The 23044-nt window shown below is 51.1% G+C and overlaps 1 protein-coding gene across 27 annotated transcripts in view; it reads left to right on the forward strand.

Moving 5' to 3' along the window:
• Window positions 1–23044, forward strand: part of NRXN2 (neurexin 2) — a 303692-nt gene that overhangs the window by 226972 nt on the left and 53676 nt on the right. For all 27 annotated transcript variants that reach the window (XM_081842385.1, XM_081842384.1, XM_081842390.1 and 24 more), the window contains one exon: window positions 20453–20624. In XM_081842385.1, the coding sequence (XP_081698511.1) occupies window positions 20453–20624 (172 nt within the window). The remainder of the gene's footprint in view (window positions 1–20452; window positions 20625–23044) is intronic.

A 23044-nucleotide genomic window follows, 5' to 3' on the forward strand; every position in this document is an offset into this window, starting at 1 on the left:
GGTGGGTGGATTGCCCAGAGTTGTTAAGCTTTGGGGGGGGGGGATTGCACAGTTTTAAAGCTTTTCCCCCCACAACTCTTTGTACATGATAAGGATCCCGCGATCTACAAGGATCAGCTGGGGATCTACCAGCAGATTGTGATCTACTGGTTGGACATCCTTGTCCTATTGCATGGATCCTTCCTGCCTCTGGCAATCTGCACATGCTCAGAGTACTCCTCTCTCTCTTGTTGCTTCTCATATTACAGTAAACACGTGCCCTGCCTCCATCAAGCCAGGTGTAAACTGAGATCCTGGATAGGAGGGATGTGTGCATCCTTTCCCTAATCAGAGCAGCAGCAGATGGAGCCTTTGTGATCTTCTGCTATCTGTGATTCCTGCATTGCAGGGGGTTAGACTAAATGACCCTTTGGTCCCCTTCCAGTTCTATAACTTGCCCCCGGCAGCTGTCCATTAAAGCCTCCACCCCTTGCATTGGCTTTCTTCAGCTGCCCCCACCTCCCAACAACCCTTCTTTCACTCCTTCCTCTACGTCAATTCCTAGCGAGGGAGCCCAGCCGTGTCCAGAACGGCGGAGCCTAGCCTTGCACGCCAGGGAGATGGATGGGGGTCACCAAGAGGAAGGAGAATAGTCCATCGCGCGAGCGCAGCAGCGACAACATCCACAGACCCTTGTCATGCGCAGAGGCAGACCGTTTATCATGCCCGCTGATGGGCAGCCAGTGGTTGGGCTTCTGGGCTCATCATGGCGTCTCCTGCCCTCCCCAGGCAGTTGGGATCGGATCCTTGCAATGCAGAGCTTGCACCAAGTGAGGTTTAGCAATGCCTCTCTCCTGACCACCACAGGGGTTTGTGGGCTGAAGATGAGGCAATGTGGGACCACGACACCTTCACCCCAAAGGCAACTCCCTTCTCTTCTTGGTCACAAAGAAGGGAATCCTGTCGAGGACCCTCACCTCCTCTCCGCCAGCCCTAGATTCAGGGATGGATTGAAGCAGTGCCAGTATTGGGGTCAGGGTTCAGTTCTGCAGCTCTCTCTGCCAAGTCCCTGCACAATGCCTCCTCTTTCTGTGCTGTGGGAATGTGATTGGCCCAGCTATACGGTCCACATCTCTGCCACATAGAACTGAAGTGGCCAATGCAGCCACTGCCCCTCAGCCTCCCACCTATATGTAATATAAGGAGAGGAGAGAAAGTGGGTGTTTGCCTAGGGCAGGGGTGGCCATTACTGCTTTTTGCCCCTGCCAACCCTCTGGGGTGACATACCAGCCACCTCGGGCTTCACACTCATGTGCTTATGCCAGACGTTCAACGGGCACCCATCTGATCCATGCAGGTCAGCTAAGAAAGGGGTTGTTACAGTGCCTTCCCACCCCCGCTCCTGTAATGATCAGTCTGAAGACCAGCAAAGGGGTGGTTTGCATCCCTATCAGAGCCACTGAGATGGGTGGAGATCTTCAAACCCCTCTTCCTCCCCCAAGACCCCAGTGCAGCAAGCATACTTGTGATGAAACAATACAGTCATACCTCTTGTTACGTTCGGTTCAGGTTACGTCTTTTCAGGTTGTATCCTGCGGCAACCTGGAGGTAACGGAACGGATTACTTCCGGATTTCGCTGCTTGTGCATGCGCAGACGCTCAGAATGGCATCGCGCGCATGCACAGAAGTGGCGAATCGCAGCACGCGCAGACGCGGGTTGCGTTCTGCTCATGATGCGAACAGGGCTCCGGAATGGATCCCATTTGCAACCAGAGGTACCATTGTACCGTGAAAAATAAAAACATATTTAAAACATCTAGGTTAAAATGCAACCATGCCATGTGCTTATACATTTATTTACTTTTATTTTTTTGCTGCCATAGCCAAAATCAACGGGGTCTTCGGGGGGGGGGCAGAAAATTAGAGTAGCATCCATGGTGAGGAAAAGACAAGGATTCCACTCTTTCTTTAATTCGCCTTCATATTGGAGCAGTTAGTCCAGACTAGGCAGGTAAGGTGGCCTCATTTTCCACCCTGCACTTGTCACATGCAGTGCTGTTTCTATTCTGCTGCAGTTTGTCTTCCATCAAAAACTACAATATTTGTCTCTCTGTCTGCTGTGGTAAAATTAAGTAACTTACAGAACTAGTTGTGTAGCTCACGTTGTCATTATGTTATTCCACCCCATTCATTGCAATGCAAATGAAACAGCATGCAAATTTGCAGAGTGGGGCTACATTGCAGAACTCCTTCCCCACAGAGGTGGGCCTTGCATTTTCACTACACAGCTTTCTACAAATGCTGAAGATGCTTCTCTTTATTCTACTGGCCTTTAACACCCGAGATGTGTATTTTAGGACATACCTGATTTCTGTGATTGTAAATTGTTTTAAACTGTTTTTTAATGTCGTAACCCTCCTTAGCACCTTAGGGTGAAGGCTGGGTAAATTAATCAGCATCAGCATCATGTACATATAATTTGTGGACTGAAGCAACAATGATCATATTCACAGGATCCATTTCCGTTCTGCACATGGATGGTGAAGCAAACATTGCTATTTCCATATTGTTTCTCTTTTTGGTAGAATTCCCCAACCTCCCTCATCCTGACAATGAAAACTAGTTCCAGGTCAACTGAGCCCTGATTTAAAATAAATAGTGGATTAAGAAGTCAGGCAAGACTCCAGGGACTTCATATCGTATCCTCCAAAATATTACTTACAAGAAGCACTTTAATCTGAGCAGCTAGCCCAGGAAGCTGCCTGTTCAGACTTACCTTGCAGAAAACCTGTAGAACTCTGTGGGACTTCCTTGCAAGTAAGCATGTATGAATTTGTCCTGGGTGCAAATTAAAACCTTTTAATCCTGCTTGTAGGACTAAAGTGCAGGGGGTTTTGTGGGTCCTCCGCTCTGGACATATCCTGCATGTCTTCCTCAGTGTTGTTTATTCCGTGTGTGTGTGTGTGATGGCACGCACTAATCCTGATTCTCACCACAAACTTGGTCATAGAAGGCTTGAAAGTTCATAAAAGAACAAATTGACACTTCCACAGGAGGCGGGTGGGGGGAAGATGAGGTGGAATTGCTCCACTTAGTAAATTAATTTTGACTCAGATAATTCTTTGCCTTTGCAAACCTCCAACTATTCATTCCTGCAGCTGCCACGTAATGAAGTAATTGTGGCATTAGGAATTAATAACTGGCAACTGAGTGACATTCTCTCTTTTGTTGCGGGAAGAGGAGTGTTGGTTAAGGGGGGGGCATGTATTTCTATTAGAATATTTTCCCCTCTTTGTTCTAAGAATGAATGCGCTTAACACTTCACTCGTACCTTTTTTTACAAAAAAACCCTCAGCTTTTGCAAATGGTGCTTTTCTTTTGCTGCAAAACATGTCTTCCTCGGGGCCTGCATTTGGGATCCTTCTTATGTCCACAAACAATGGGAGCAGCTTTGATTCATTAGTGGTGCTTACCAGGTCATCTATCAATCATAACTGCAAAACGTGGCTTTTTAGTTTTATTTAGAGAGATTCTGGATTGTGACAGCTCGTGAGCAACTTCCAGGGTTCCAACAGTTATGGAGGCTCCAAAGAATTGTGCTGCAGCCTCCACCCCAGCCTTGCAAGGAGCTCCAGAGGCAGATTTGGGGGGGAAGCCTTTGATCCTCAACTTGTTCATAAACAATCTAGAGTTAGGGGTGAGCAGTGAGATGGCCAAGCTTGCTGATGATACAAAAATGTTCTGGGTCATCACAACAAAAGTTGATTATGAAGACCTCCGAAAGGACCTCTCCAAACCGAACGAGTGGGCGGTAAAATGGCAAAAGCAGTTCAGTGTGAACAAGTGTAAAGTTGGGGCAGGGGGGAAAATATTTCACATATACAGTCATACCTTGGGTTGAAGTAGCTTCAGGATGAATATTTTCGGAGCACGTTACTTCCGGGTTTTGCCACATGCACAGACGCTCAAAATGACGTCACGCGCATGCGCAGAAGCGGCGAATCGCGACCCGCAGACGCGCGGACACGGGTTGCGTTCGCTTCAGGATGCGAACATGGCTCCGGAACGGATCCCGTTTGCATCCAGAGGTACCACTGTATGCTCATGGGGTCTGTACTGACAGTGGCTGACCAGGAATGAGACCTTGGAAGTCGTCCCCTGCTTGTGAGCTTCCCTTTTAAGGCATCTGTTCGGCCCCTGTGATATCAGAATGCTGGGCTGGTGGGTGTTTCAGAGGCTCCTGAGTCTCTGAAAATGGAGCCCTCCTCATACTCTGTGCCTCAGTTTCCTCTGTGAATTTTGCTCTTCTTCCTCTCCCAGAAGCAGATGTTCCAGATTGAGGGCTGGAAGGGAGGGCGGTTGCAAGCAGAGTTCCAGGAGAAGGGAGCTAAAATGGCATTTGCCCTGGTATCCCCAGATCTCCCATCCCCCTCACAGAAGAGCTTCCTCTGCCTTGCAGAAGGTGGCAGGGGTAGCCCATCCATGCCCAATCCGTGCATTCACTGTGGCGCATAAGCAGCTTAGCCCCCTCTCCCTGCTTTACTTGGCCCCTGGAGCGAAGAGAACAGTGCTTGCAAAGCTCCTCCCCCAGCTGTCAGTGGCGGGAGCGTGGGCTGCCATGCAGGGCTGGCTGGCGGTCTCTCACCTGCTAATCCATCCGTGCCACCGACACCTCTGTTTGCCTGGCCACGCTGCGGTGGGCAGCTGACTAAAGTCTGTCTGCTTGGCAGAGCTTAATCCCCGAAAAGAGAGCCACCCAACAGGTGCCTTGGAAGCTTGCCCAGGAAGCGGGTCCTTCTGAGGGAGCCCTTCTTCACCATCTCGTGGAGAAAGGCACTCTGCAGGCACTCAGAGGCGCTCTTCTTCTGAAGCTAAGCCGGGAGTTTCCAGAGGATTCATGCTGGGGGTCAGGCCTTTATAGCCTGCTGGCTTTGAGTGGAGGGTGGGGGTGGGGGTTCCGTGCAAAGCCACCCTGACCTCCCGTTCTTCCAGATCCTAAAGGAGGGTGTCCAAATTGCTAGGTCAGTTGGGGGTGGATGCACCTCCTTAATACTGGAGTTCTGCTGCTTTAGAATAAACTGGAAAGAGGAAGGAAAATTGAAATGTGCCTTTCAGCATGTCTGTTTTGGACTCTTTATCTCCCACCAGCCCGCACAGTTGATGGGATTTGTAGTCCAAAATACCTGTTGTGCAGGATTTCCAGATTGGCTGTGCTAGGCATTCAATGTGCCATTTGCATTCCGTGCCCAGGGGTGTGTTTTTTTTAGATGCAAATAGCTTCAGGTGCAAGGGAAGGAGGGAGGACTGAGAATTACCAGGATCACAGCAGGTGGGAAGGGAGGGGGGCTACCCGTTTCTCCCCAAGGTGTGGTCCCGATGAAAGCTGCTTCTTGGAAGGTGCTGTTTGCACAAAGAGGAAATGGGTTGCAATCTCCCCTTCTGCAACAAGCCCATTAAATTTTCTCCTGCCTTCCTGCCCTCCCTTTCCTCCTTCCACTTGGCAGCCCCTCAGGTGTTTGAAAAAGGCTGTTAGGTCTCCCCCCACCCCATCTCTGCAATCCCCTCTACTCTGGGCACAGCTCCTTCAGCCTGTCCTCATCAGACAGGCTTTTCCATTTTGCCGCTTGTCTTCCTTGCCCTCCTCTGAACCTCTTCTAATTTGTCAGTATTCTTCCTGATGTACAGCACTTTAAACTTGACACAGCTTGTCGACAAGATCTGACAGACGTGCCCGGCCCAGGTGGCCTTGTAGGCCAAGAGCAAAGGCCTGGCGATACTGATTAGTCTCAAGGGCAGGAGGTGCCAAACTGCTGGTCTGCATCCTTCTTTAAAGTGCGGCAGATGAGTCTGAATAAGCATCACTTGGCCTTTGCCAACCTGCTGCCCTCCAGGCACTTTGAACTAGCACTCACATCAGCAACATCAGCAGGGCATGGCTATTGCTTCTCACAGCTTAGAAACCATGGGTCTATTAATTCAGTTTAGAATTGCATTGGCCTTGTTTGCAGCTGCATCACATGGCTGACTCATGCTTAGCCTGCGATCAGCTACAGTCCCATGGTTCCTTCCGCATGTAGTGCTGACACGTCAGATATCTGCCGGATGTGTGAGCTCCCCCTCCCAGTTCGGTGTCATCTGCAATGACGGAGTTGTCCCAGGCTCTGCTGGAGGAAGGGTAATCTTCATATATCTAATGTAGGGTGTTGTCATGCAATTCCTCTTTTGCTGCCTGCTGGGACACTAAGGAGGGGCAAAGGAACTGAATTTTGTGCATGCTCAATAGTTGCTGCCCTCTTTATCATTGCATTGTATATCCCAGGGGCTATGCTAAGGCATTCCTAAGGAGGTTCTAGGGCTTGCCTTTCCCTCCCAGCCTTGGAGCAAAACAAAGCTGCTCTTTGCCTGTCTGGGGTGGGGTGGGGCTGGCACTGCAGGCTTCCTTCTCCCCCCCTTCCCCTTTGCAAAGGGCTGTTGCATCAAGGCAAGAACTCAGCTGGATGTCACTCGCTGGCAGTGCTAACACCCACCTTGGCGCGCTGCCACAGGCGCCCCAGCAAAGACAGCCAGGAGAGGAGGATCTCGACAACGTTAGGCGGCAGCAGCAGCAGCCGTGAGCAGCATGCTGACGTTCTCTGCGGAGGCGGGGGACATGTCAGCCAGAGAGCACAACACACACACCCCAGCAGGGTCTCTGATTGAGCCACAATGCTAGCCCCAGATCCCAGGAGGAGGAGCTGTCACTGTGTCTCTGAGCATGCACAGAACATTTGTCTTGCACAGAACATTTGCCCCTCACTACTTGCATAGATCAGTATCTGCCAAATTTTTGCTTCAGGTGGGTAATATGACAATATAATACAATGGAATATCAGTAGAACAGAGAGTAAAAACCAAAGATGTGGCAGGGAAGATGCATTGGTGTTTTGAGCTACCTTTCAGTAGCCCTGAACTCTAGGTCAGGGATGGGACCATGGGGGTCCCCTCCCAATCAAATAAATAAATAAATAAATAGACATAACTATCTGACCAATTGTATTGCAGATATCTTGGTTCTGCCCCCCAACATAAGGCCTGCCCCTCCCCCAAATCCTGGCTACTCCCATGGATGGGGCATGTCTGGGGGCCCTCCAGATGTGGCTGGACTCCCAACTCTTCTATCAGTACCAGCCAGCAGTTCCAGTGGTCAGGGATGATGATGGGAATATTAGACCAGAAGCACCTGGGGGAGCTGGACATATGCGCCCCATCCCTCCTCTAGGATGTTGTTTTTAGTGCTCCAGCCCACCCATTGTTCAGACATGCGCAGTGCTTTGGAAGCATGTGCAGAGGGACCTCACTGTGGAGTTGCTGCTGCCACAAGCTGGCTGCCGCACATTTGGTGCTCCTAGCCCAAAGTGTTCCCACTCCGGTTCCTCCCCGCCCCCCACTCCCAGATGCTACTGCATCTCTGTCTAGGGTAGCAGATACAAGAAGATGACTTTGTCTGCGGCTCCAGTGCCTTTAATAGTTATGTGGAAGGTGGAATTTCAGTAGGATGCAGCTCACGTGACTAGGTGCACCAGCCCCACTTCTTCCTTCCCCCGACCAAGATCCTCTTTTCCATTGGCCGACCTGTCCCCCTGTTCCAGATGCAGGGCGAGGGTGGAGTGGAGGGGAAGGCAGATACATGGTGGATACATGGTCAGACCGTGGGGGGGGGCGGCTTGAAGCTGGTGGCTGCCTTGTAAGGTCAGGACAGTGCTGGGGAGGGAGGAAGCAGGTATGGCAACAGCTTCCCTTCCGAAGTGCTCTTGAGTGTGTGGCTGCTTTGGTCTGCAGAGTGTGTGTGTGTGTGTTTGTGTGTGTGTGTGTGTGTGTGAGAGAGAGAGAGAGAGAGAGAGAGAGAGAGAGAGAGAGAGAGAAAACAAATCAGAGGGTGTTCTGTATGCAGAAGGGGTTGTGCATCCAGGACGTTAGTGGCCCACAGCTCTTCCTGCTCTTCTCATCTTCAAACCAGTAAACATCCTTAGCCAGAATCTTGAAATGAGAAGTGGACTGACCGGATGTGAACTAACACCTGAAAATTTAACCCAGACCCAGGAGAAATGCTCTTGACTGGGAAGGCAGCTAATTGCATATAGGATTTTAACCTCTTTTTTGACAGAATGCCCTGGAATAATCAAGACCCAGACTAGGGGGCGGCTGTTGAATGGGCCTTTGCCTTGAATGTGAACCTGTTTTTAAAAGGGAAATAGCAGGCTTAGCTTGCAGCCAGTAAGGAGGGGGAGCCTCCTTCTATGGAGGGCGGCTCCCCGTGGAGGGATTCCTCCCAAGTCAAAGTAGCATTAAAGGATTTTATTCAACACCAATGCAGAGAAGAAAAGGGTGAAACACTTCCCTCCGCCCCCCTCCTGCAATCCTGAGAGTAACCAGCAGCAGCAGTGCCTGATGTTTGGAGTTTAAAAAAACAAACGATGTGCATTTAGTGCAAAGATGCATTTAGCATCCCATCAAGTTTGGCCTCCCTGTTCCAGATTTGCTCCTGGGCGCCAAGGAGTGTCTGCCGTCAGGAGCATCTCTGAGTGGTTCAGCCCAAACTCTGGGGCAAATGGCCAAGTGGGGGTCAAGATCTCAGCCTCTCCCATGGACTCACTGCAGGTTCCGCAGTCCCTATTTTCCTCCCCCCCCCCCCAATATTCCCCTTTACCCAGGAGAGCCTTGGAACCTGCAGCCTCTGGTAAAAGCTCCCCTCTGGGTTGGGCCTCTAGGAAAGGGGAGCCAGGACTTTGTATTCACCCTTTTAGTGCCGCCGCCCCACTGTCCCACCTGCCAGCCATCTTTGCTGCCCTCCTCCTACTGCCCCTGCTTTCCTATCACTTTCTAATCATTCTTCATCTGTCTAATCTCTGCCTGTTTTCCATTGAGCTTATCTGGCCTCCATCTGTTTTCCATCGATCTTTTATCCTTTCCATCTGAGATCCACCTCCTGTCCACTCTTCATCCATCCATCCACCCTTCTCCCCGCTATTTATCCCTCTTCTGTTTTACCTTTCGTATCTGCTTGCCTGCGTGTGTATGCACACGCGCGCGCACACACACACACACACACACAGTGGCGCGGAGGGGGGGGGAGAATGCCCTAAGCTGCCTTCCTCCTCCTCCTCCTACCCCGCACATCTCCATATCCATCTGCAATGTTTTTCTCCTTCTCCCCCACCCCCCAATAAGGGAATTAGTGCCAGAAAAAGACAAACCGCCTTGCTTAGTCAAGTGGCAAATGTAATTCAATTGTTACCCAGGACAGGCAGCAACGGAGATGACACTGACTGTCATAATTATGTTCCACTTTAAAAGCGAACCTGCGGCTCTCCCCGTCTTTGAGAGGCCCCGGCGCCCAAAAGGCAGATAAAGGCTGCGCACGGTGCGTAATTGGTTTCTCCTCCGGCACTGACCTGTTCGCCAACGCCGACGGGCTCATATTTTTAGACATGGAGCGGGACGGCGGCATTGGGGGGGGTGGAGGGTGGAAGGAATGGTCCTATATACACACACATATACACACAAACTCCTTATTGTAATCTGTCTCTTAGCGCCAAGAGACAGAACTCTACCACTAGTTTCAGCCTCTTGGAAGAGCATTTTCTATTTCCAGAGAGGAGTCGGTAGAAAGATGTTTGCATAGAACAGGATTTGGGGGTGGGGGAGATGGTGTTTTAGAGAGGTCCCTCCCTTGCCTCTTTCTTCCCCCACACCCTTATCTCAGCTTCCTTTGTAGCATCAGAAAACTACTGGCGGTGGGGCACAAACCTTTTATTATTTTTGGTTGAAGCTTGCACTTATCCTTGACCCACCGTCTGGAGACTTCATAAAAGGGTGGCAGCCCTACATTGTCAGACATGCACACACCCAATTGGTGCATATATTGGATGAGTTTTCAGAGCATCAAGATGTGTCTTCTTAGCAAGGGCTCAGGTAGGATAAGGGAAGGGGAAAGGTGGTCAGCGGTTCTTTGTGGAGATGCCTCTGGACTGGCGAGGTGTCTCTGGAGTCTAATGGCAGCTGGGGAACAGGATTGAGTGTGAAAAGAGGGCTCCTTTCCCGCTTGGGGGCTTCCTATAATGGTTGGCCACCGTGAGATTTGAATGCTAGACTCGGGGGCTTTCTCTGGGCTGATCCAGCTGCAGCCATAGGGCTCTTCTGAGGATTGCAACTGACCATGTGATCCTGACTGTCACTGAGGACTGCCAAGGGACTGTACTGGACATAGGTCCTTCTACCCATAGAAAGCCTGTTGCTGTTTCACTGTGCAGTCTTATGTGTGTCTACTCAGAAGTAAGCCCTATTTTCTAGCGACAGATGTGGTTAGCAAAAGGAACTCTGAACATGCTTTGCAGCTTTCTGGTTTCTTACTGCGCAATTCAAAATCCAGCAGTGGCTTAAAAATAAGTCCTGGGGCTAGTCCCTGTGTTTTACCCTTGGCTTGTCTCTACTACCCCTGGCATTCAGGCAGGGTTGCAGGCCTGAGGCCAGCTAGCTCAGAGAAAGCTCTGTGGGTGACCTATTTCCATTTGGGGAGCACATTCTGCATCGGCCTCTGCAAATGCCTCCCTCCCTTTTGATCTCTTGAATACATGATTGTAGCAACACACTGCCACTTCCGAACTGGCCCTGTGCAGGGGTCTTATCCCTCCTGGTTCAAAGCATTGCAGGACCCCTGGAGACCAGAGAGGTTTCTGTAGGTGCTCTGCAAAGCTCTGGATTTAGGGGGGGGGGCTAGAGTGCTTTTCTGGTGCATTCTCTCCCCTGGCAGGTCTGCCCCATGACGCGCCATGGCCCGTTGCATATATCTCTATTACCAGAGCATCCTCAGCAGCCCTGGGGTGAGTGATGAGGTGTTGATGCAGGCTGACAGGTGGATGGAAGGGCTCCGCCATGAGATTGATCCTGCCCCGTTGCCAGGTAACCAAGAGCGGCAGGCAGAGTTGTCAGGAGAGATAGAGAGGACTGCAGAGGCTGGCAGAGGCTGAGACCCCGGGATGGCAGACCTCCCCTCTTGTGGCCATCCACATCCCAACAGAGTGTGTGTGTGTGCGCGCGCGCGCACGCTTGCATGTGTGTGTGAGAGTTTTTCAGCAAACTTACTCCTTCCAATGCAACTGCATTGGTCCAATTGTGAATAGGTTCTGAGTCCCACCCCTTGTAATCAGTTGCATCTCCCTTTTGAAGAAGGGCTTAATCGGCCTTTTCTCCCTTTTAAGGTCACCTGGCTGCAGTGTGCGTGTTTTGTTTTGCCAGCCTAGGGTGAATTCTATTGTGCCAAAGAGCTTCACCTGATGCTCCACCAGTCTGCTTGGATTTATGCAGGACACACTGCAGTGCCCTGCAGCCTGTGGCACTTGCCCATCAGAGCTGACTTTCAGCACCAGGATGCAAGCCTGGAATGTGGGAGAAGAGAAGCTGCTGTGCCTAAGCATGTGCAGAGGGCATTTGCCTCCTGCAGTCATTAACTACAGCCTATAATTTGCAAGGGAGGTTCTCTGTTCTTTAACTAGATGTCTTTTGCTCTGGTGGGTAGATCTTGAGGTTATGGGGGCGGGGAACACACTAAAGACTGCAAGATCTTCCTTTCTCAAGTCCCTGGTGTATATTGGCGGGCGTTGGGGCGCTCTTGGTATTGGCGGCTGGGCTAGCACCCCCTGGAAGCAAGCACATTGTCACTGGGGTGGGGCAGGTGTCATCCCAATCCCTGTGGTAGCTACAAATAACCATCCACTTCATTTGGGTTGCTGTGAGTGAAACAGAAAAGCCCATAAATGTCAACTGGGTGACTGAGGTTTCATGGTTGTTTGCTGCCCTGGTCACTCTGAGCGGTGGTGGGGCTTCAGCAGAGAACCCCCAAGCAATGGGCATGAGAGAGAGTCACATGGGGAGAGGTTTGGCAGCTGCATGTGGGCTTTTCACCTGAGTACCTGTCCCCTGCACCCTTCCCACTGGGTGGGAGTGGGGAGGGCCAGGTTCTCTTCCTGTGGGTTCTCACTCTCAGCTGCAGGGCCAGCTTGGAAGTGATGACATTAATTGTGTGAATAAAATTAACACCTACTTTTTTTCCCTGTGTAAATATCAGCTGGTGGGGAAGGTTGAGCAGCCTCATGGGGTTTTTAACTCTTGTCTTCCCTGCCATGGGCTGATGAAAATCCCCTCTCTGAAATGCCAATTTGCATTTCAAGGGAAGGCACTGTTTGGAACTAATGAGGCTTTCCCTTGAAATGCAAATCAAAGCTGTGCACCAGGGGGTTTTGTGGGACAGGGGGATAAAGAGTTAAACTCCCTCCCCACCCCTCTATGGTGCTACTTACATAACAAAAAAGTGCATGCTAATTGCATTCACACAATTAACATCTTGTCTAGGTTGGCCCCTGTAATAGCAGTCCACCTCACAGGATTGTACAGAGTGGAAACCCAAGAAATGCCATTAAAAAGTTCTGCCTTTTCTCATTGGAGGGGAGAATTCTTGGTGTGTTCATATTATTAGAATTAATGACCATTAATTCTGACTGTTATCTAACACTGAAGACAGAGAGTAGCCAGTGGTCTGCCAGGCTCAGTCTTAGAAGGCTATATCTGAGGGAGGGGGAATCAGACCATGTGCCGAGTGCATTTTCCTTACTATGTAGGAACTAAAATGTGTCCCAGACAATCTAGGTTCAGAGTTCCACTTCTGCCGCTTGTGGTTTTCAAGTAGGCATAAATGCTAACTGCTCTTTCTTCAGAAATGACAGAATGTATGTAAAAATTTAAAAACAGATCTGGAAGATCCACGACTGGATTCCCAGCTTGGCCATTGACAGGCAGGGAAGATGTCTGTCTTCTTCCACATGTAAACTGGGGATGGTTTTGTAACATCTGTTTTAGCAAAAAGTATTTATATCCCACCTTTCCACAGTGAAAATAACACATTGTGAGTGTTGTGGGTATGGCTGACAGGGGATGCTTTTGGGAAGCCTGAAGGGATGCCTCTCTCCCCTCATAAATGACCCTAAAGAAACTGCTGCCAACCCTACTGGAGGCCTTTCTGTGGCTGAGGAGATTTCTGGATGCAAAAGTTGCCTTGGAGCTAGAAATCTAGCCCCAAGCTGAAAATCCTCCTTATCCCTGGGAGGCATCATGATATCACATTGCTTGTAGTCTTGAGTCAGAAAAGCAGGAGTTGCATGAATCGGCCCTCAACAAAACTGCAGCTATTTTGTTGGGCTGTTTAACACAGGTTGAGGCCTGCTTGTTGTCACTCCCATTTCTCTGCTTAGGAAGTGAGGACATTAGACTTGACAAGTTTTCTGACACAGTACAGGCAAGGCAGGCAGGAAATAAAGTTCCCTCGCTGTGCTGAGGTAGCATCCATTCTCCCCACCCTTGTACTCCAACTGTTGGGGTGTCAGTACAGGCACAAGTCACTTAGCTGAGGAAAGGCTGTCACAGCATTCACCATCTCTGGCCTTTCATTGTCACACAGGAGGGCGGAAGAAAACCTTGTCGAGTGAGGGGCCATTTTGTTGCCTTGCTGCTGCCCACAGAAGACGGCAGCCATCTTGAGACAAGCTAATTGCTCAGAGTCTTATTGCTGTTGGGTTTGGGGTTCCCAAGTGACTAGTCCTGGTCCCTTCCCCAGTAGATAAAAAAACAAAAACCTGCAGGCAGACCTGCTTCTCTGCTTTTGAGATTCGATAAATATCGCAAGTGAAGCTAAACCTGGTGATCGATGCACCTCAAAAAAACCCGTTCAGAGCATCAGCTGCAGGGCCTGGTTTGGAAGTTGGGCAGCCTGAAACCATTTTCCAGGGTGCTGGGATGCAAAGGGCAGGACTTGCAAGCCATTGGAGGCGGCAGCCATTTTGGTGCCTTGGCAGCCATCTTGGAGCAGACAAGAGGCCTGCCTTTCTCTCTCTCTCTCTCTCTCTCTGGCCTTGCACGGTCCATTAAGCGCTTGGCTGTGGGGGCCCTCAGGCCAGCCAGCCGTGGATGCTCTCTCGCTCGCTCGCATACAGGAGTTATTGTGCCAGCCAGCCGCCAAGGCCCGCGTGCTGCTGCTGCGGCTGCTGCCACCGCTGCCTCCCTGTATCCTGGGGTCTGGGCTTACTTCTAGCCTCGTAAATCCATTTCTCCTTCGCTTCCTCCTCCTCCCTTCCCCCCCCCTTCTCTTTTAATTTCCAGCCTCTGTGAGTGACATAAATCTCTCCCTTAAGTAACTCCGGCGTGCCAGCAGGCCTCGACAGGGCTTAGCGAGAGCTACAAGGCAGCAGCCACCTCATGCCAGTGAAGGCATCAAGTCAAGCAGGGGGTGGAGGCAGTCTCTCTTTCTCCCCCTCTGGTCTCAGCCTTCCATGTCGTGCCGTGCCACCCATCTTAAGACACTGCTTTCTGCCATCGCTTTGTCTCTCCTCTTTCCACTTCCCATAGTGTGTGTCTCTGAAACTGGGAGAAGTCAGTCGCGCCTAAATTGTTCCACCTAGCTCCCCTGCTTCCTGTCACTTGCCATGCTTGCTTGGATTCTTTGTCGCCCTCCCCAAAATTGCCTGATCTGCAGTGAGGTGTGTGAGCCCACCCCCCAAACAAAGCCATATAGGAGCAGAAAACTGCAAGAGCCACCCCCACTGCATCTGCTCCAGGGATGCCCCCCTCTGAGTATGCCCACCTCTGTTGGCCAGAGGGGAGAGTGTGGGGCTTGTGGGGGCTGCTGCTCCTTCTCCTTCCCCCTCCTCTTTCCCTGCTTGTGTATCTGGAAGTGGGGGGCAAGTAAGCAAGCAGAGACTGAAAAGAGGAGAGCAAGGAGGCTCTTGGGTTCTGTAGGGGAGTGGTCCTCTGCAACCCCTGACAGTGGCCACAGGAAAGTGCCTTGGTGGCAAGCAGAACAGGTGAGGTAAGGTGGCACTGAGGACCCAGCCTCAGAAGATCTTTCTTTCTTTCTGACAGAGGTGGAATTGGCTGCTGGAATTCATGTCCCTGGAAGGCAGCAAGGGTCTGTTGTTGAACAAAGGGTCGGCAGAGGGCTGGGTGATGGTTATTTTTTTTAGGAGGTGCCAGGAGCTGCAGCAACTTGTCACCTCAAGTGGCCTGGCCCCTTCAGCAGCTGTGACCTGGCGGAGATGGATTGCTCTGGAATCGTTGCCCAGCAGAGAGCAGAAGGTGGTGGCTGGTGACCCAAGGCCACCCTTGAAGGCAGCTGCTGTTGCTGCCATCCCTGGGCACCCCTCCTCCTGCCCCAAGGCAAGGGCTCCTTACTCAATTTTTTTTTCTGAAAGCATTCTGCACTTGGACCTTTCAAGAACCTGGTCTGGTCTCATCATCATAGAGCTCCGCAGTTGTGCGAACCAGCTCAGTTTTGGGGGCAGACATCCAGGTGCCCCACTCATCAGAGTGAGCAGGAAGGCTCTCCAACACAGCAGGGCTTGCATATACCACATTTTTACTTGGCTGAAGTACACACACGTGACCATCTGGAGTGTGTGGGTTGTGTGCATATGGCACCTTTAAGGCCAGAGTCTAAAATGATTCAACTGCACTGTTGCATCCCAACACCGCCCAGCCTTCAGACAACGGCTCGTCTAAGTAGTCAGTGTAGCATCTTGGAAGTACCTCAATCCTGTCTCATTTCCTCCTTCCACCCCAACATTTCCTGCTTGCATTGGGAAGCCTCTGCAGTTCAGTGGGATGCTCCTGTGTGTCATGACATCGCCGGGAAATGCAGATTAGGAGCTTTGCTTTGATCTGAAATGAAAGTGGGTGTCTTGCCAGTGGCTCACAGGCCATTTTTAACGGCCTGAGACGCCATTTGCTGCCTGTGGGTTTTCCGGCACCCAGGAGCCCTGCAGCCAAGGTGGTGGTAGAAGTTGTCGTGTCCCCATCCCAATGAGTCAGCAGTGCAGCACATGGCTCTCTCTGTGATAAGGACTGCTACATATTGCTCACCTCTCCAGGTAGGGCTCACCAGCCTTCCCCTCCTTGAACTACAGGGGTTGAGGGTGGGCATTAATAAAACGCACATGCCCCAGCACTCTAATAATCTGGGCTTAATGCAATAATTACATGCATGGCTCTAATAAGCAGCGTGAGCACACACAGCCAGCCAGCCGCTCCCACCGCGTGGTATTAATCACTGCTTAGCATAATAAGCCCTTAATAATGTGTGTGTGTGTGTGTGTGTGTGTCCCCCTCCACTTTTCCCCACCTCCCAGCTGCAAAGAAATACACTGCATTTCTGGGATTTTCAGTAAATGGTAGGTGCTGTGCTGATGCTAGAAGGTTAGGATGCCCATAATAGAAGAGCATCTTTTATCCTGCTGGCTGTGGGACTCTGTTCTGTGATACTAAAAAACATGGCGCACTCCTACACTGGCAAAACTCGCCCCATAATAATATCCTTTCAGATGTTCTGCTAAGATATCCTGGGTTGTGAGGAAGAGAGGAAAGGAGCAGCCAAGGGGGGCAGGAAGGAGCAGCACATCCCTTTTGGGAGGCCCTCCAAGGCCAGGAGCAGCAAATGCCCTGCCGCTGCTGTGACTCCTGCCACTGCTACTGTTGAGCCTTGCCCCATCTGCCTCTAGCGGAGAAGCGGCAGTGCCATCAGGGCCAATTTTGGGTAAGATTGGGCCAATCTTGGATGATTTCACCCCCAAAACTGCTGCAACACTGCCCAAAATCAATGTCGATGGCAGCAACACTTTTCTGCTGCTGACAGAGGCAGCAAGGCATCCATCGGTGTGCCGCCTGGAGCACTTCTGCCGCCTGAAGCAGAAGCCTCACCTGCCTCATGGGTTGGCTGGCTCTGTTCATGGCACAATGCAAGGTGCAAGGAGCTGGCTTTTGGAGGAAGGTAGGAGTGTGTTGTCAGAATGGAGAGTGAAAAGTCCAGATTCTATCAGGAATATTTCTTGCTAATTTCTATAAAAACAGGGCTGCCATACTTAGGTGATGAATTGGTTAGACTGATTTGTTTTAAAAGGTTTCCCTGATTCATTGGGCAACAGCTTTGAAATGTTTTACCTTGTTTTTAATACAGCTGCTCTGTGTACACCTACACCGTATTCAGATGGTTTGTGACACCTTAGAAAAGGGCTTCCCCCTGCCCCTACCCCCAGTTGTCTCCCACAGCCAAGATGCCTCTTCTTACAAAGCCATAACATTTCCCTTAGATTTGGAATGATGTACCCATGTGATGTGTTGGGTGTACTTAATTTGAAACAAAGCATTCACTCTTTATCTTCAGAATTAATATTCATATAGAGATTTGTGCCTATTTAATTGATTAATGCGGCATTAATTAACATTCCTAAGAATTAATCAGCTAAGATTTCTTTTAGTTAAAAGAGTGAGGTGCTGGGGTCTGTTTGGAAGCTGTTCCTGGGAAGCCAGATTCCCCAAGGCCACATGTGTGGAGGCTGGGTGACATTCACTAAGTGATGCAAGAAAGGCAGTCTGCACATGCTCTGTGTCACTGTAATGTTTGTATTCTGAATATGAGCCTTGACTTTGGGAAATAGGTTTTGTGTAGAAATGATTGGACATGAAGCACCATCTAGGCTCTGTGGCAGGAAACTGGAAACATCTAAAAATTTCTGGTGTAGACAGTCGCAAGTTAAGGTGGGGACAGGGATGGGAAATGGGTGGTGTGAATTCCCCTGCCTGGCCAAGGGAAAGAACCTCTGCCAGTACTCAGTTGCTCCACTGGGAGCCGGTTGTTACTTAGGGTGACAGCCAGCTTGAATTGTGACCGTGTGTGCTCTGGGCGCCCATAACTCATCTCAAGCTCTTTATAACCACATAAGCACCCTTGCTCAGAAGGAACAGCCCACGATGAGTTATGGACTGATGAAAAAATGCTCCCAAAGAGGAAGCTCGTGCATATTATGCACAGGCAGGAGGGATGCATACAGCTGGGCCAAAGTGGACCCCAGTTCCAAGGTTTCCGCTGAATGGCTTTTCTCTGAACAGGCCACTGAGCTTGTCTTGCATACGAAGTGTGTGCTTTCTTCGGCTCTCGCATTGCCAGATTATTAAACTAGACTCTGAGAGGCGGGGGCATGTGGGGGACAAGTGCTCTTGAGATAATAGGGAAGGGATTTGGGCTGCAATCCGAAGCAAGGCCCATCAAAGTCAATGGTGCTGTATTTCTCTGTAGCCAGGCAAAGGTTGGCACTGTTGGTACCTGAAACTGGAGAATGCGGTGGTAGAATTTCTGTTTTGCATGAAGAAGGTCCCAGGCTTGATCCGTGTTGGCATCTGCAGGTAGGGTTGGTAATTGTCCTCTGCCTGAAACTCTGGAGAGCCAGTGTCCATCAGGGCAGGCAGTACTGATCTAGAGGGATCAAATGTCTGACTCAAGGCAGCTTCCTGCATTCCTGTGACTCCCTGGCATGTTAGGCTGTGTCTGGCAACTGTGAATGTGGGAAAGGGAGAGGTGTAGCTCACACACACACAGCCCTCTGCCACCCTACCCTGCCTCACACAAAAAAAATATCTTTCTACTCCACACCCCAACTCCTACACAGGTTGCTTCTCGCCCTGCAGCTCTTCTGCTCCTTTCCAGAGAGGCGGCTGCAGAAGTGGATTAATTACCGCTCTGCTGCAAATGAAATTAAGCAGCCCTGATCGTTAGCTTATTGATGAGGCAAACGAGATTAGGCAGCGCGCTGTCAATCCGGGCTGCACCAGGAACTGGATTAAGGGAGCTCTGATTCTCAGAGCTGCAGCAAGCGAGCTGGTGACAGCGGTGCAAGGAGGGCGAGAGGTGGGGGCCCCAAGCTGAAGCGGGGATACCTGAAAGCAGCACAGAGGAGGCAGTGGAGTAAGCCTTCTCGGGACCCTCTGGGGCAACATCTGTCTTCCATCCCCTCCCCTGGTCTAGAATTGCCTGCAAGAGTTGGCCCGTTTTGCACCAAACCCGGAAGCAGACCTCCAGGCCAAGCCAGGACAACAGAAATCTAGCAGGAAGATCATGTGGGAAAGACTGCCTTTCCGCTGCTGCTACCATCTCATGGAGAGATGGCCCTGTTTGCCAGCCACATCCTGCTTAGTCCTAAGCTCCTGACAGGCAGCTGGTTGTAGGGTGTTTGGGAGCCAGCGTGCCAAAGCTGGTCTCTGCAGTAACCCACGGACAACTTGGCCGACCCCTGCAGAAAGCCGGGTTGAAGTCACTGCCCCCCCCCAGCTCCATAAAGAGGGAGGAAATGAGTGGAGTGGGTGCCAAAGGAGTGAGAGGGAGTGAGGGGATGCTTTGGTCCTACCAGTTGGACCACTTCCCATGAAGGAAGTGGATGGGGCTCTCTGCGACTCAGAAAAGGCTTCTGCCACTGCGAAACACCCTCTGGAGGACTCTCTGGAGAAAAGCCACTCAGCCCAAGGGTGTTCTTGGTTCCTGATGGCGCCTCTCTGCTTGGGGAAGAGGCCACAGCTCTCTGGGAGAGCATATCCGGAAGGTTCCATGTTCAGCGTCTGGCACTTGGAGCATTTCGTGTTTTTTAAATTGTTTATAAATTACACAAGTTGACAATTTATTTCTTAACTTTTTAAAAATACATCCTGTGTTGCATGTATCTTTGTAACTTCTTTATTTGGCACAAATACAAAAATAAATAAATAAAAATTTTAAGGAAGACTAGTGAAAAAATATTATAAAACATCAGAACTTGAACAATTTCCATTATAGATTCAATCTTGTGGAAATAAAGCAGTATTTCATTGTGCAAAAGAGACAGCAAATGTCCCTGGGGAGAGCATTCTGCAAATTGGGAACCCCACCGAGAAGTCTCTCTCCCAGACACCACCTGCCTCACTGTAACTACAGTGTGGGGACCCCTCCAAAGATAACTAAAGTGGCAGGCAGGCTCCTCTCAAGAGGTGGTTCACCACTGGGTTCCTGGGCTGGCAGAGCACCCACAACCCAAGATTGCATTTTAGAATGCCCTAACTTGTTCCTTTTTGAACCTCAAACACTCCAACTGGGTAAACCAGATCAGACCTCCTATTTCCCACCACCAACAGGCCAAATGGGAAGACCTATGCCACAGGGAACAGGCCACTGCTCCCCCTTCCTAGTAACACTGATTATTAACATGTCCATTGCAAACTCAACAGGAGTGAAAAGAGTTGGGTTTCTCTTTCTCAGCAGGGCTTGTCTGGCTGCTGTCCATGGCACAGCCTTGTTAACTGTGGGAAAAACTGATATAAAGGCACAGGAGACATGGCTGTCAGCTGCTATAGGCACAGTTCTTACTTTGCAGGCTTCATGTGTCTCGGAAGTCTTACCTTTTTAAAAATGGTGGGAGCCAGGGCCAGGGGGCCAGAGATGTGTTCATCACCATAGATGCCTGGCTGCAACAAAGTCCCCTTGACCTCTGCTCCTTCCTCCCCAGCCTCTGCTGGAATTTGCCCCTCTGACCTCCCAGCTAACCCCTGCTCTGACTCTGTTGTCCTTCTCTCCCCTCTGTTGCCTCCTCACAGGACCAGGGAACAGTTGGGGTCATTTTCAACGTGGGCACGGACGACATCACCATCGAGGAGAGCAACGCCATGGTGAACGACGGCAAGTACCACGTGGTGCGCTTCACCCGGAGCGGTGGCAACGCAACGCTGCAGGTGGACAATTGGCCTATCAATGAGCGATACCCCGCAGGTAGGGACTGGGAGGCAATGCCTGCCGTGCCCCTCATCCTGTCTCCCCCACACCATGGAGGTCGGAACCACCCTGGCCCTCTGAGCATTTCCACCAAGCAGTGAGGTGGGCGGATGGGCGGGATCCTTTTTGCCAGCTCCTGGTCAGCAGAGTCTTTGGCCATTTCCATTAGCACTTACCCGGGACCAGGAAGACCAAGAAGAAAAGAATGTCAGGGCTGGGGTTCTTACGAAGCTACTGCCAGGTCAGGCTGTCTGTTCATCTGGCCCAGCAGTGTCTCCCCAGGAGCTGAAGCAGAGCACTCTCCCTTCCATCACTTGTTGCTTGCTCTGTTTAATTGGATATGCTGCCGTGGTGGGACTTTTGTCTTCAAAGGGGGTTCCCTGCCACTGAGCCGGGGTCCCTCCCCACAGGGAAGTCTCTCAGGTACAGGCTTTCCTTTGCCCAGGACTTGTTCAGAATTTGAACCCAGGGCCCCTCACACCTTAAGTAAAACTCTTTCCCTTGAACCAGCGAGCCCTAGATCCTCTCGGGACAAGTGGGGGTAGCCATTCACGGGGGTCGTGAGGAAAAGTAGCCAGGAAAACGGGTGGGTCCCTGCAGGAATGAAGTGTGTGCCAGGAGGGGATAGATAGGGGAATTTGTCGCAAGTTTGCTTATTTTCAAAAGGCAAGCAGAAAAATCTAAACATCAGTTGAGCTCTGGAGCCCCCTCTCCACATGTGGAAGAAAAGGCTGGTGATGCCCAGTTCTTTGCCAGGGTCCAGCTGTCCTTGCCAGTCTGCCACATAGCCAGCCAGCCAGCCAGCTTCCTCTGGGCACAACTGAAGAAGGGTGGAGAGAGAGCTTGAGAAAATCAAGAAGGGGTTTCAGCCAAGAGCCAGGGTGGAAGTCCCCTTGCACTTCTTCCTCCATCTTCTCTTTCACTGTTTGTAGCAGTCTAGGCCCCAGCCCAGCTGCCCTGTCTGGCTGTCAGTACAGCAGCCATTTTCTTTCATTTGTGCTGTCTCCTTTGTTCTGAAGCCTGGGAGGTGGGCCGCTCACTCGTATTTTTGCAGGTGGAAAACTGAGGCGGGGGGGTGGGGTTGGGTGAGAGAGCGATGTCTCGGAGTTGGACTAGGATTTGAAACTGGATCCTAAGTCTATAATTTCCCCCCTTATTTATTTTTTCCAAAAAAAAACACCCTTCCACCCGTCCCCCTGGGCCCTTGACATTCTGTTAGCCGCTGGCATTTTTCTGCTATCAAATAATTTTTACAGCCCTTCTCAGCAAGAGAGAAGTGCTTTGAGCGTATCTCATTCTAATCTCCTTTATTCTTTGAAAAGGTTGGCAATTGCAGAAAAGGTCCAGGTCCTTTGCACACAATGTAGATGCCAGGGAATGAAAGAGGACACCGGAGCAGGGAGGGGGGAGTCAATAATGGGGGGGCAGCAACAGGGTGAAGACTAGAGGGGAGAGCTATGGAGAGCGTGAGGGGCAGAAAGGGGAGCCCCAGCAGATACCCACCTTCCCATGATGAAAGCCTCCTTTCTTGCCTGTCACAGCCACAGCAGCCCAGTGCTCTGCCTCTGAGGCTGGGAGGGGCAGCATGAGCAGACTGGATCTTGGAGCATGAGCAGAGATGCAGGCGGGTTCCGACCTCCATTGAGCCAGGGTGGGGGTGTCTCAAAGTGTGGGGTGGGGTGCCTGGGAGACCATGGGGAGCTGGGGTTTTCATGGCTGCATTTGTGCCTGGCAGTGCAACCAGCCTGGAAGGGCCTTCGTTCAGGATCCATTTCCTCCCATCGTTTGGTGGCTGAATCACACACAAGCGCGGCGGCTTCTCCCTTCCCGCCAGGAGCCAGCAGGAACCATAGAACAGCGGGGCGGGGGGAGTGAGGGGAGGGCGAAACCTAATCAAGGTCATTAGTGCCGCAGGCAGGCAAGGCAGGGAGAGCTCCTGCCCGCCTGGGATTTGCCAGCCACTTTGATCCAGCTCCCCTCCATTGCCCCCCCTCAACAAAGTGCCTCTCCCCAGCCTGTCGTCCCGCTGGCCTGATTGTGCAGTCTCTTTGATGCCCAGCGCTGCTGCAGAGAGTGGAGCGCAGCCTCTGCTAGCCAGGAGCTGCCGCCACAGCTCAGGCATGCACCAAACTGCACACCAGGGGCCGCACACCAGCCTTACGGAGGTAGAAGTTATGTTCTACTGAGTCAGGCCAAGGGTCCATCTAGCACTGACTGGCAGCAGAATCTCAGGTTTCAGGTGGGAAAGCTTTCCCAACCACACCTGGAGATGCCGTTGGGGACTGAACCCGGGATCTTTTGCATGGAAAACAGATCCTCAACCACTGAGCCCTGACCCTTCCTCCCCGCTGTGCTGTGGATCCTCTGCCCGCTGCACAAGTAGCTATGAAGCTGTTACAGGTCTTGAGAAAGCAGCA

This window comes from Podarcis erhardii (genome assembly GCF_964252035.2).
Source record: "Podarcis erhardii genome assembly, chromosome: 15".
Classification (NCBI taxonomy): Eukaryota; Metazoa; Chordata; class Lepidosauria; order Squamata; family Lacertidae; genus Podarcis; species Podarcis erhardii.